The sequence below is a fragment of the Watersipora subatra genome, chromosome 1 (assembly GCF_963576615.1).
Source record: "Watersipora subatra chromosome 1, tzWatSuba1.1, whole genome shotgun sequence".
Taxonomy (NCBI): domain Eukaryota; kingdom Metazoa; phylum Bryozoa; class Gymnolaemata; order Cheilostomatida; family Watersiporidae; genus Watersipora; species Watersipora subatra.
The window spans coordinates 35981309-35994800 of NC_088708.1; the positions used below are offsets into that span (position 1 = coordinate 35981309).

The following is a 13492-nucleotide window of genomic DNA, read 5'->3' on the forward strand; positions in this document are numbered from 1 at the left end:
TAATTTTACTAGAAGAAGAATGCCTGCCCAGACTTCCCCAAAATGCTATACATGTATATAGGTATAGCGTTAACTGAATTAAACTTGTATCACAGACAGAAATAAACAAACACTCTCATTTTAAAAGTTAAATGTTGATTTTCTGTGCAAAACCTTTTTATTACCCATGCAAAACTGGGAGTTCAACTAGTAATACATATAATGCAACCATTACTACACCCAATAATACAACTTAACAGTCACCCTTGCCAGTCAGGGTTGGATGTTTGATAAGAAATGTGATTGGAGTTGAACTAATTGTTAGTTTCTGTGTGAAAGTGCTTTACTCAGTTGATTAGTAATCAATTCAGACCAATTTACTATACTAATAGCTGTTGCTATGACTGTAGCTGTGACTGTTGCTATGACTGTAGCTGATGACTGTAGCTGATGACTGTAGCTGTGACTGTAGCTGTGACTGTAGCTATGACTGTAGCTGTGACTGTAGCTATGACTAGCTGTGACTGTAGCTATGACTGTAGCTGTGACTGTAGCTGTGACTGTAGCTATGACTGTAGCTGTGACTGTAGCTATGACTGTAGCTATGACTGTAGCTATGACTGTAGCTGTGACTGTAGCTGTGACTGTAGCTATGACTGTAGCTGTGACTGTAGCTGTGACTGTAGCGGTGACTGTAGCTATGACTGTAGCTGTGACTGTAGCTATGACTGTAGCTGTGACTGTAGCTGTGACTGTAGCTGTGACTGTAGCTATGACTGTAGCTGTGACTGTAGCTGTGACTAGCTATGACTGTAGCTATGATTTGCTATGACTGTAGCTATGACTGTAGCTATGACTGTAGCTGTGACTGTAGCTATGACTGTTGCTATTACTGTAGCTGTGACTGTAACTGTGACTGTAGCTATGACTGTAGCTGTGACTGTAGCTATGGCTGTAGCTATGACTTTAGCTATGATTATAGCTGTGACTGTCGCTATGACTGTAGTGGTGACTGTCGCTATGACTGTAGCTATGATCGTAGCTATGATTGTAGCTGTGACTGTAGCTGTGACTGTAGCGGTGACTGTAGCTATGACTGTAGCTGTGACTGTAGCTATGACTGTAGCTGTGACTGTAGCTGTGACTGTAGCTGTGACTAGCTATGACTGTAGCTATGATTTGCTATGACTGTAGCTATGACTGTAGCTATGACTGTAGCTGTGACTGTAGCTATGACTGTTGCTATTACTGTAGCTGTGACTGTAACTGTGACTGTAGCTATGACTGTAGCTGTGACTGTAGCTATGGCTGTAGCTATGACTTTAGCTATGATTATAGCTGTGACTGTCGCTATGACTGTAGTGGTGACTGTCGCTATGACTGTAGCTATGATCGTAGCTATGATTGTAGCTGTGACTGTAGCTGTGACTGTAACTATGACTTAAGCTGTGACTGTAGCTGTGACTGTAGTCGTGACTGTTGCTATGACTGTAGCTGTGACTGTAGCTATGACTGTCGCTATGACTGTCGCTATGACTGTAGCTATGACTAGTTGTGAATGTAACTGTGACTTTAGCAGTTGCTATGACTGTAGGTGTGATCATTCATATGTGTCTTCCTGCTTTTGTTTCATACCTAGCTGGGAGGTTGTCACATGCGTAGTCCTTGATGTTGGCAGGTGTATGGTGCCTCTTACTCAGTCCGCTGCTTATAACCTCCTGATAGAGATATGCAAAGGCAACCCAGTTGGTTTGCAGGTCCTGGCTGATAAACTCATTTCATGGCACCACAATACTGTAGAGACGACGGAATGGGAATACATGCCTCCTGTAGAGGGGCGGTCTAGCTCAGGTAAGTTAGCTTTTACTATTAATAGGAATACATACCTCCATTAGAGAGAAGCTCTAGCTGAGGTAAGTTAACTTCAACTATTAGTAGGAATATTTGCCTCCATTAAAAGTTGACTCGCAACAAAATTCACATTACAGTTATTTGATATCAAAAGATTCACCCTGTCTTACTCTGTTGTGTTTTAGGTCCAAAATATGTGGGAATGTGATTACAAGCTCTTAAAAGCTAAAAAACGAACAGTTAGTCGCAGCCACACGAGACCCCCGTAGTTTGGATTTTCTTTCCAAAACGGCTCAAATGTGACGTAGTTGTGGGAGATGGTTGCGGTTTACACTTTCATGCAACCTTATTCGTCGAAATATTTTCACAAATATACTTCACGCATTCAATAAAACCATGTCTATTGTTCTTACGCGTCTGTTTTATCGTCATTGTAATGCTGTCACTTTTAGCACTGATATCTTATAACTCCAATTTTTTAATCTTACCTTGAAGGAGTACATATCATTGTCTGATAATCAAGACAAGCCTGTTGGTCAACTGTGATAATCGAAAAGCGCTGCAAAAATTATTTGCGAAGTATTAAGTCACATGATCAGATTACGACTTGACGATGAGATCAAGCCGAAACAAAACTGTAAAGTAGCGAGCATCTATATTTGCTATGGGGTCTTCGATGAAACACGAAGTGTTTGTCATAAACTAGTACTACGATAAGTTTTATATTGAGCTTTTTATTGGCCTTTCAATTCACGTTAGAACATCAGGAACAAGACAATAGCCAAGCTGTAATGACTACATCAGAGAAATAAATAGATTCCAATCTACGGCGGCTTTTCGTGTTTGAGCTTTCAAGAGCTTGTAATCACGTTTCCACATATTTGGCACCTACTACACAACAGAGTAAGACATGGGTGAATGTTTTGATACCAAATAACTGTAATGTGAATTTTGTTGCAAGTCAACCTTTAAAGTGAAGCTCTAGTTCAGGTAAGGTAACTCCTATTATTAATAGGAATACATTAGTGCTAGGCACGGGTAGTAATACTTTTGAACTCGCGGGTTTATCTACTCTCGAGTATCGGGTAATAGAGATTTCGGGTATTCCGGTCTTTCGGGTTCGGGTTTTGACTTTCGAGTTCGGGTTTTGGTACACGGATCCGTCGGGTAGTGTGAACAAAAACTCGGTCTATTGCACCCTGCGCTCTTAGTCTGGGGCCACAGGGCATTTCTGTGTCATTTTTGCTAAGGAGGCAGACAATGGGGTATAACGAGTCTTTAATTTAATACATAGAATAAAGCATCTCATACCTTATCTACCATACCTACCTACCGGAGATATTGTAGTCAAGCAGTGATTACTTGTCATTAAAAGGTGAGTAGAAATACTTAAATCAGATTTTATTTGCGCAATTACCCAAATCGGCTTCGTAAACAAATCTATGCCTTTTTTAATACGGCGCGTGTATGCTTTCATCCATAACACATAGGTCCTTAGTCTGTTTCCGTTATCGCCTTGTTAGAAACTGCTATCAGCGTTGGTAGTAGGAGTGAAAATTTAATAACGCTGTTTAAATTGATTACCACAGCTAGCTATTATGGATTACCACAGCTAGCTATTATGGATTACCACAGCTAGCTATTATGGATTACCACAGCTAGCTATTATGGATTACCACAGCTAGCTATTATGGATTACATAATTCATTATAACTGCAAGTTTTACTAAGCCAACAAGCCTTACTAACGGAAAAAGCCGATAATGTAAAGTTTTTTTATGAGATTTGGAGCACCATCTACAAAAAGTCAGAGAGGTATATAGAACATGCTAAGCTACATATTAACATAATATATTATAACATATTAAGCTACCATAGACCCTATCTTCTGCCACCTGTTGACACGAAAATGCCCTGTGGCCCCAGACTATCTTGACTGTTTAACAATCCGCCTGTTAACGCTGCGAGTACGAATGTTAGTCGTTAAAAACTGAAAAATGATAAATAAATTGAAAAAAAATATAATTGCTTTGTAAATTTGAAGATATATATGTTTATAAAATTTAAACATAAAATCCATAACAACAAACCCGATACCCGAAAAACTCGTAGGCAAAGAAATACCCGAGCCTAGCACTACTAGCTACCCGATACTCGAAAAACCCGAACAGAAGGGGGCGGGTCTAAACCCGTTGACCAAGAAGTACTCGTGCACAGCACTAGAATACATGCCTCTGTTAGAGAGAAGCTTTAGCTGAGGTAAGGTAAGGTAACTCCTACTATTAATAAGAATACATGCCTCTATTAGAGAGAAGCTTTAGCTCAGGTAAGTTAACTCCTACTATTAATAGGAATACATGCCTCCATTAGAGAGAAGCTCTAGCTCAGGTAAGGTAACTTCAACTATTATTGCTATTAAGCTTCTAGGGTTAAATAAATTGTTAGAAGCACGCAGGAAACTATTGTGATTATATATCATGGATCCATGGTGCTGAGAATATAATATATATCATACCTTATTGTGGTTCCATAGAGCTGAGAATATAATATATATCATACCTTATAGTGGTTCCATAGAGCTAAGAATATAATATATATCATACCTTATAGTGGTTCCATAGAGCTGAGAATATAATATATATCATACCTTATAGTGGTTCCATAGAGCTGAGAATATAATAGATATCATATCTTATAGTGGTTCCATAGAGCTGAGAATATAATACATGTATATATCATTACTTAGAGTGGTTCCGTAGAGCTGAGAATATAATATATATCATACCTTAGAGTGGTTCCATAGAGCTGAGAATATAATATATATCATACGTTAGATTGGTTCCATAGAGCTGAGAATATAATATATATCATACCTTAGATTGGTTCCATAGAGCTGAGAATATAATATATATCATACCCCAGAGTGGTTCCATAGAGCTGAGAATATAATATATATCATACCTTAGATTGGTTCCATAGAGCTGAGAATATAATATATATCATACCTTAGAGTGCTTCCATAGAGCTGAGAATATAATATATATCATACCTTATAGTGCTTCCATAGAGCTGAGAATATAATATATATCATACCTTAGATTGGTTCCATAGAGCTGAGAATATAATATATATCATACCTTATAGTGCTTCCATAAAGTTGTGAATATTATTTACTAGGTGAATGCCTGGCGTTACCAGGGTAATAAAAAAAGTCTTTGGACAGAAAATTTATTTTTGTTCAACATATACAACATTTGCCATTCTAACTTTTAACTTCATATCACGAGAAAAGTGTTTTTAGCAGTTCAAATGATTTAAGAGAAAAAATAAAACAACTGTAAAGGTTTCCAAACTTTTCCAAACAGCTGCAATTTTTAAATTTTTATATAATGAAAGAAGTGTTTTTGGTAAAATAATTTAAGAGGCAAAATAAAACCATATAGGTGTTTAAATGTAAATGTGAAATCATTAGCCAGTAATGGCTAAATATAGTCTATATCGCTATGATTACAGTGACAAATTCTTTGGTGTACAAGTATAGGATTTGAGTTTGTTTCAGTGTTGGCATCATAAGGTGAACTTATCATCTAGAAACCCACAGTAATTATTTAATGCAAACACCTGGTAAAAATCATCAAAATCATAATCATTAAAAAATGGTAACAAAACAATATGTTAAAAGTTGACTTGCAACAAAATTCACATTACAGTTATTTGGTATCAAAAGGTTCACCATGTTTTACTCTGTTGTGTTGTAAGTGCCAAATATGTGGAAATGTGATTACAAGCTCTTAAAAGCTCAAAAACGAAAAGCGCCCGTAGATTAGAATCTCTTTATTTTGATGACGTAACCACGAAATTTGGTCATCGTCTTGTCACGTATGTTCTCACGTGAATTGAAAGGTCAATAATAAGCTCAATATAGAACTTATCGTAGTACTAGTTTATGACAAACACTTCGAGTTTTACCGAAGACCCCGTATCGAATATAGATGCTCACTACTTGACAGTTTTATTTCGGCATTATTCAATCGTCAAGTCGTTCTCTGATCATGTGACCCACTACTTCGCAAATAATTTTTGCAGCACTTTTCGATTATCACAGGTGACCAACAGGCTCGTCATGATTATCAGACAATGATATGTACTCTTTCGAGCTAAGGTTAATAAGTTTAACGATTTTTTACGGTAAGTTAAAAGATATCAGTGCTAAAAGTGACAGCATTACAATGACGATAAAACAGACTCGTAACAATAATAGACATAGTTTTATTGAATGCGTGAAGTATATTTGTGAAAATATTTCGACGAATAAGGTTGCAAGAAAATGTAAACAGAAACCATCTCTCACAACTACATCACATTTGATCCATTTTTGGAAAGGGAATCCAAACTACGGCGGTCTCGTGTGGCGGCGATTAACTGTTCATTTTTGAGCTTTTAAGAGCTTGTAATCACTTTTCCACATATTTTGCACCTACAACACAACAGAGTAAGACATGGGGAATTTTTTCATATCAAATAACGGTAATGTGAATTTTGTTGCAAGTCAACCTTTAACCTTAGTAACTATAGTTACCTACAATAACTTGTGGTTATGATTTGCCTGAATATGTAACATTACAACGTACTACGTGCCGAACGTACCGTGGAGAGTTTTTACCTTTGAGACAGACAAGTAATACAAACGCTGAGTCTAACCTAAATGAATTTAGCTCACTAAACACATACTTAAAGGAAGTTTTAGTATGTATTTTAGTAACTTCAAACTCTGAACTAAATTGTTATCACTTATCTGTTTGTGAATCCGTTTTTACCATAACGGATAATGCTGAACTGTTATGGCGAGCAACGTATATATCTTAATAACATATATAAACAGTACACAAATCGCCAAATTTCAATTTGAGAGAAAATTTTGTTGCTATCATATGGCAAGAAAACAAATTCACCTTAGTAGGCGAAAAATATTTTGTAACAGGGGCATCGTTGCTTGTAGGCGCACTGTATCAATTATACATCATTTAGCGTTTAAAATAGGGGAAAGCCTATACAGTATATAGTAAGGGCGATGGAGTTGTAAGAACCTTGGAATTGTAAGAACCTTCGTAGACTTGTGGTTAGATGATTGGTTAACAAACATGGGGGTGCAATCTTCATGAGTTCAAATCCGGTACGATGCGAGCTTTTCGTGTCACGATTTAATAGCAATTGCGGGACACACTGAATTACAGAATCACAGAAAACACACAAACACTGAGATTTATATAGATTTATCGTAAAGCCTTTATTTGAATGCCATTGTGCTACATGTATACTTTTCAACTCTTTCCCTATAGAGGCTTTTAATTAGAGGTGGCGTTCAAATAGAGTGTGATGCTGGATTTTTCGAATAGCTCAGCAGATGTTTGGATGATAAGTTTAGTCCTTTTACAGGCGAAGCAATGCTAATTTTGCTTATATTTTACATTCTCCTTTGGGTGAATCAATGTTAACGCCGTCCGCTTCAACATTTTTTCAAAAATTTTTTTCATATAAATCAAAGTGTCAGACTGAGTTGAACCAGGAACGACTTTGATTATGAAATATTAGCGCGGCGCTGTTATTAAAGTATTTCGATTGTCGCTTTCAAAGTTTTAAAGAAAAATGTAAAGCTTTGGAGTTACAAAACGGACACAACGCTTTTAGGTTTTAAAGATGGTTTCAACGTTGGAAGAGACCATAATAATGGCTGCTATTAAGTCGTGCAGTGTTCCTGAAGGTGATTCACATCATTCGTCAAAACGCTTTGAAGTCTTCAGGTGAGATTGTAAACCACGTTCTGGACGAATCTAAAAACGATAGATCTGATTTAGGCCTTAATGACTTTGGATCAGAGTGTAGTTTCTGATGATTGTGACCATCATTCCTCTAAGGTACACTGTAACTAAAATCATGGCAACCACTGCAGCAACAACGAAAACAATTGTTATTGATGTGACCATTATTATCAGTACTACTTTGTGGACACTTTTCTTCTGGTCATTTTCTATTATGGGTTTGTAAAAATCAAAAAATGTTAAAGTGGCGGGCAACTAGAGGCGGCGTTCAATTAAAAGGGGGCATTGTATTTTTAACCCTTTTATAGGGGCATTCTATTAAAGGTGGCGTTCAAATAAAGGTGTTACGGTGTATGTATTCTGAAGTAGCACTATGGAGTTGTAAACATTATTCTTAGGCTTTGTTGGTCTGAAGAATGGAGGAGCGACATGCTATATGAACTCTGTTGTACAGCAACTTTTCATGATACCTGGAGTTGCCCACTCTGTGCTCGCAGTCGACGATGATATTGTGGATATGACTAAAACGTGAGATTTTTTTAATATTAGACTTGAGAGAATAGGTTATTTATATTGATATTTATATCTAAATCAATTTTATTTAATTTATATAAGACAGCTTCTTTGTTATGAGTAATATCATTTATCCAAAGGGTCTTCCATGAGATCCAAAAGGTGTTTGGTCATCTGCTCTTCAGCCAGCTTCAGTTTTATGAACCCGATGACCTCTGGCATGTCTTCAAGCTTTGGGGTCAGAGTGTCAACGTCCGAGAGCAACAGGTATGGAGGTCTCTTTGTGATCGATATATTTGTCAAGTCTTCCTTTTGTTACCTAACAGCAGAGTTTGCTACCCCTTTTCTATGTGTATATAATCTACTGTACGACTGTCAGTTGTTCTTCAAATTAATCAAATAATGGTCTCCTTTGAAGAATTTGTGTTGTCTGAAATTATTGATAGAGCACATTTTTGAAGTGGATTATTGTAAACAAGACATCTAGCTTGGGAGGTCTAACACAACTTTCTTGAGTACTCTGGCTGACTAGAGTACTCTGGCTGGCTAGAGTACTCTGGCTGGCTAGAGTACTCTGGCTGGCTAGAGTACTCTGGCTGGCTAGAGTACTCTGGCTAGCTAGAGTACTCTGGCTGGCTAGAGTACTCTGGCTGGCTAGAGTACTCTGGCTGGCTAGAGTACTCTGGCTAGCTAGAGTACTCTGGCTGGCTAGAGTACTCTGGCTGGCTAGAGTACTCTGGCTGGCTAGAGTACTCTGGCTGGCTAGAGTACTCTGGCTGGCTAGAGTATTCTGGCTGGCTAGAGTACTCTGGCTGGCTAGAGGCAAAGTCATTCAGTCAAATCATTCATTAACATCATTTAATATGATATATGGAGTTCTTTTACCTAGAATATTCTTTTTGACTTGCAAATCGAACTGCTTGTATGAAAATGTTGATAGAGAATGAAAAGATTAATTAAAAATGGGTGTGGAGATTTGTGTCACCACATTGGAGTTTCATTGAGACTTCAGCTTATCACAAAAAAGCGTATATTCGAACAAAGTGCAAATTTGCATTTGTTTTGTTAAATGTCATGAGTGACTTGTGGCCTATGAAGAAACTAGTGGTATTATACAGCCGCATACATATGTTGTTCTGATCTTTTACTCTTCATTTAGGTTAAATATGTGTGGAGATATTTGGAGATATGATACAAGTGGTTAGATTTGTTTTTATTCCGAACTGAACTTTTGGGCTCCTACACCAGCCATCATTCTTACATGCTTTTGTTGTTTAGGATGCATTTGATTTCTTCACCGCTCTCACTGACCAGCTAGATGAAACACTGAAAAAGCTTGGTCAGACAAAAATATTTGAGAAGAAGTTTCAAGGTGTTTTTAGTGACCAGAAGAATTGCGAGGAATGCTCTCATAAGTATGTAATGATGTAGTTATTCAAGTACCTTTTGTTTGAGCATCTTTTCTAAAAGTACCTGTTTGTTGAATACCTACCTCATGTTTGATTACCTTCTATTGAATACCTACCTCTTGTTGAATACCTACCTCTCGTTTGAATACCTACCTCTTGTTTGAATACCTACCTCTTGTTTGAATACCTTCTATTGAATAGCTAGCGGTTATGTAGCTTAAGATTGTGCATTCATCGAGCACCTTTTGATCGAAATGCAACTAGTATTACCCTCAAAATAGTCGGCTTGTTGGTGAATTAATAATGGAGAATATGTCGGTAGCTGTAATAAAAACTAGTATCTTCAGATGCGTTTCTCTCAATTGAGGTTGATAAAACTATGCTCATTTCTAAAGTATATCTATGAATGACTGCGCTGCAGAGTGTGTTTGGTTATTCAAAGCTGTTCAAACCATCTAAGCTTACGCTTGCTATAGGTACGAGAGAGAAGAACCATTTCTCGCCCTCAACCTGACTGTTAGCAACCCTAGTTTGGAGCAGTCTCTTTCTCAGTTTGTCAAAGGGGAGCTACTTGAGGGAGACAACGCATACTTCTGTGAAAAGTGCAACCTGAAGGTGTGTTTTTTCGTGCCGTTTGCACACGTGTACCAATTTTATATGCTATGTAAGCTGGTCAAGATGTCAACTACTCTGATCTGCAATCATCTTTTTAAGGCTTTTTCTGTTTCTTTTACAAGATTTACAGTTTGATTATTTTGTAGAGAAACGCAGTGAAGAGGACATGTATTAAGTCTCTGCCTTCCAATCTTTGTATTCACCTCAAGAGATTTAGTTTCGATTGGGAAGCCAATAAGGCCCTCAAGTTTGATGACTACTTCAAGGTAGGCTGGCCCTGCTCACATCTTCTTCCTCTGTAGTTAGTCCTTGACACTTTCTCACCAGTGCTATTGGCCATACTCCTTCCTTTCCACGATTATCACTCTGCATCAATTCAATGCCATCAATGTCTTTTTTGCCATTACCTTAAAGATTTGACTGCACCATTGAAGTCATTCAAATGAAATTAAAACCAATATAAGGTTAAAAAATCAGCTACAATTTGATGTCATTTTTGTCTTTGTAGACTGGCTCTGTCCATATAGTTTGAATGAGATCATTTTTTGAAACACTTAGATTCAAGTGGGTGCTTTTGTCATGACGTATATAGTGAGCATGGGTATATGAAAAGAGTTCGTGAGCGATAAACATACTATCTCTTCTTTAGCCAATCATCAGCGCGAAATTTTTATATAGGTCATAATAAATGTTATCGTTAGTAAAACTTGTCTGTGATTTCGAAGATTCTCATCGATAGGGAATTTACTGAATTACTAGATCGCGCTGCTTAATCGACACGTTTTATTGATGAACAACAGAATTTTAACAATGCTTCAAGTTCCAGCAAAGGTGACTCAGAGTTTTCTGAGCATCAGGTGGTTAGAGATTGGGGCAGACAGCTGATGATTAGAGCTGACAGGCGTTGGCAGCGTTATGCTGCAGAGGAAGATAGGAGAATGGAGGTGAATCTATCTTCAACTTTGGGTCTCCTATATACATGTATATACTAAACTCAAGGTAATAATTTGACTAGTCATGAATGATTTTACTAATTAATAAAATTATAACTGTTTTGCTAGCACCAATCATCGTTTCATAACTTCCCGAAACAAAGCTTCGAATTGTCGATGTGGCATACTTATGTTTTTGTTAAACACTTGCTCATTTTGTATATTTGCACTCTTAATTTATCCAATTTCCCAATTAAAAGCTTTCAGTAGATACACGTTAGAACGGCATATCAATGAATGACATAGATTTATTACATTTGTTTTATTGATTACAGGATGTTTATATGGCGACAACAGTGGAGCAGTGGTGTCAATGTGGAAACTGCCATACACGGGCAAGAGAGACATGAATGTGTGCTGTACAAACCATGATATGTGGTATTCTGTTCCACAGACTGGTCTCAAGTGTTGCAGAAGTACAGGAGATTACAGGCCTTATAAAACCAGGTCCATTGAGAGTGACCTTTCATAACTACCTACACTGCCGTGGTAAGTTTTGTAGCTAATTGTATTTTTATTGCTGATAATTTTACTAGATGTCCTATCACTTCCAAGCGACATTCAATATGTTATCCAAAGATAATAGATGTTTAATATTTTGTTAGTACCCAAGTATCCAGATGAGGAGCATCTGAAACCATCTGAAAGGCTGCAGAAACATGAGATGTGCAACATGGTACAATGTATGTAAAGGCAGAGGAAGTCGTGCACCCACAGATCATTAGTATTTTGGACATACCCATAAGGACTTACAAGAGCAGAGTGGTGATCTCTAACAACCTGCTTATACAACATAGTGAGAGCTACATATCCTAGGACCAAAGATGAAGAGAAATATCCAGATACGATGCATACAGAGTTTGAGTTTATTGCAGTAGAGTAATTTGTCCTATTATATGAGCTGAAACTATTTGATTGGTCATGACTTTGATGGATGTTGTTAATGAAAGCTTTTAGAGTGATGAAAATTTTTTCGTTTGTGAGTATTATATGATAAAATAGTAATATTCAAGATAATACAAAACATGATTTGCAGAACATATTCAATACATCATAGCCCCGTTGCCACCTGTACCAAAGTCTTCTCTGATAGATGGATTTATGAAGTGTAAACAGAGCTCACTCCGCCAACCAGATGCAAGAACAGCTTTGTTAACACTTTGCCAGAATCGATGGGTTAATTGATTTAAAAGAAATTGATGTTGTTTTTCGTTCCCTATTTTGGTCAACTCATAAAACCATTTGTTTTGTACTTGAATTAACTAATCGAATGTGACCAGTATATCTTGTCTACAAATGGATACTAACAATGACTAGATAACATTGACTATACATGACTTTTTTAGGGATGCATGGTTTTGCCCTATATTCGAACATATTCTTTTCAAAGACGTGGTTTGCTTATATTTTCTAGTAACTAGTTTCTGATGTGGGTAACAGTTGAGAACTTCACTGAGAACTTCGGATTTGAAGAAATAAGTTAACTCGACGAACCTAATTAATGTAGACTGGTAGAATCAGTACTCAGATATTTACACAGCATTTAGAGGAAACTCATATGCATATGACAAATTTTTAATTACCTTTATTTGAGACATTTGATACCCCTATAATAATGTATCTGTAGATAGATTTAAAATTTTATTCTAGCAATCATGAGCAGATACAAAATAAAATATGTGCCAATAGAGCTGCGTAGGACTCGACTTTCATCGCATTAGCTGATGGGAATACGAGAGATGAGACAGGCTGCCTCACTATATGCATCATTTTGGGCAAGTCTGGGCACATCTTTTTTTTTTAGTGTTTTGACCGCGATAAAGTTTTTTCCATTTTAATCTTGAAGCATTTTAGCAGTCAGGCCACCTCAAACATCAAAAACAATAGCAAATGATAGAATAATACCTATACTTTCTGATAGAATCAACTAAAATTTTGTGCAATTACATTTTCAAATCGGAATACCAAATGGCATGAGAAATAATTGGGTCAAACTAAAAAGTGTTAGGTGATTAAAGGTGCCCATGTGTGTAAGAGTGGGGGATGAGCCACAAGTTCAAGGTAAATGAGGTACTCATGTGTGTATGAATTGGGGAATGAGCCACAAGTTCAGGGTAAATGAGGTGCTCATGTGTGTACGAATTGGGAGATGAGCCACAAGTTCAGGGTAAATGAGGTACTCATGTGTGTATGAATTGGGGAATGAGCCACAAGTTCAGGGTTAATGAGGTGCTCATGTGTGTACGAATTGGGAGATGAGCCACAAGTTCAGGGTTAATGAGGTACTCGTGTTTGTAAGGGTGGGAGATGAGCCA

At 37.2% G+C, this 13492-nt stretch overlaps 1 protein-coding gene across 1 annotated transcript in view; it reads left to right on the plus strand.

The window, feature by feature from the left end:
* The window catches only part of LOC137397078 (ubiquitin carboxyl-terminal hydrolase 24-like), an 89349-nt gene that overhangs the window by 46290 nt on the left and 29567 nt on the right, over positions 1 to 13492 (plus strand). Inside the window, exons 19-24 of the mRNA XM_068083366.1 lie at positions 1658 to 1830; positions 8047 to 8176; positions 8302 to 8428; positions 9440 to 9576; positions 10047 to 10185; positions 10332 to 10451. Coding sequence (XP_067939467.1) covers positions 1658 to 1830; positions 8047 to 8176; positions 8302 to 8428; positions 9440 to 9576; positions 10047 to 10185; positions 10332 to 10451 — 826 coding nt within the window. The remainder of the gene's footprint in view (positions 1 to 1657; positions 1831 to 8046; positions 8177 to 8301; positions 8429 to 9439; positions 9577 to 10046; positions 10186 to 10331; positions 10452 to 13492) is intronic.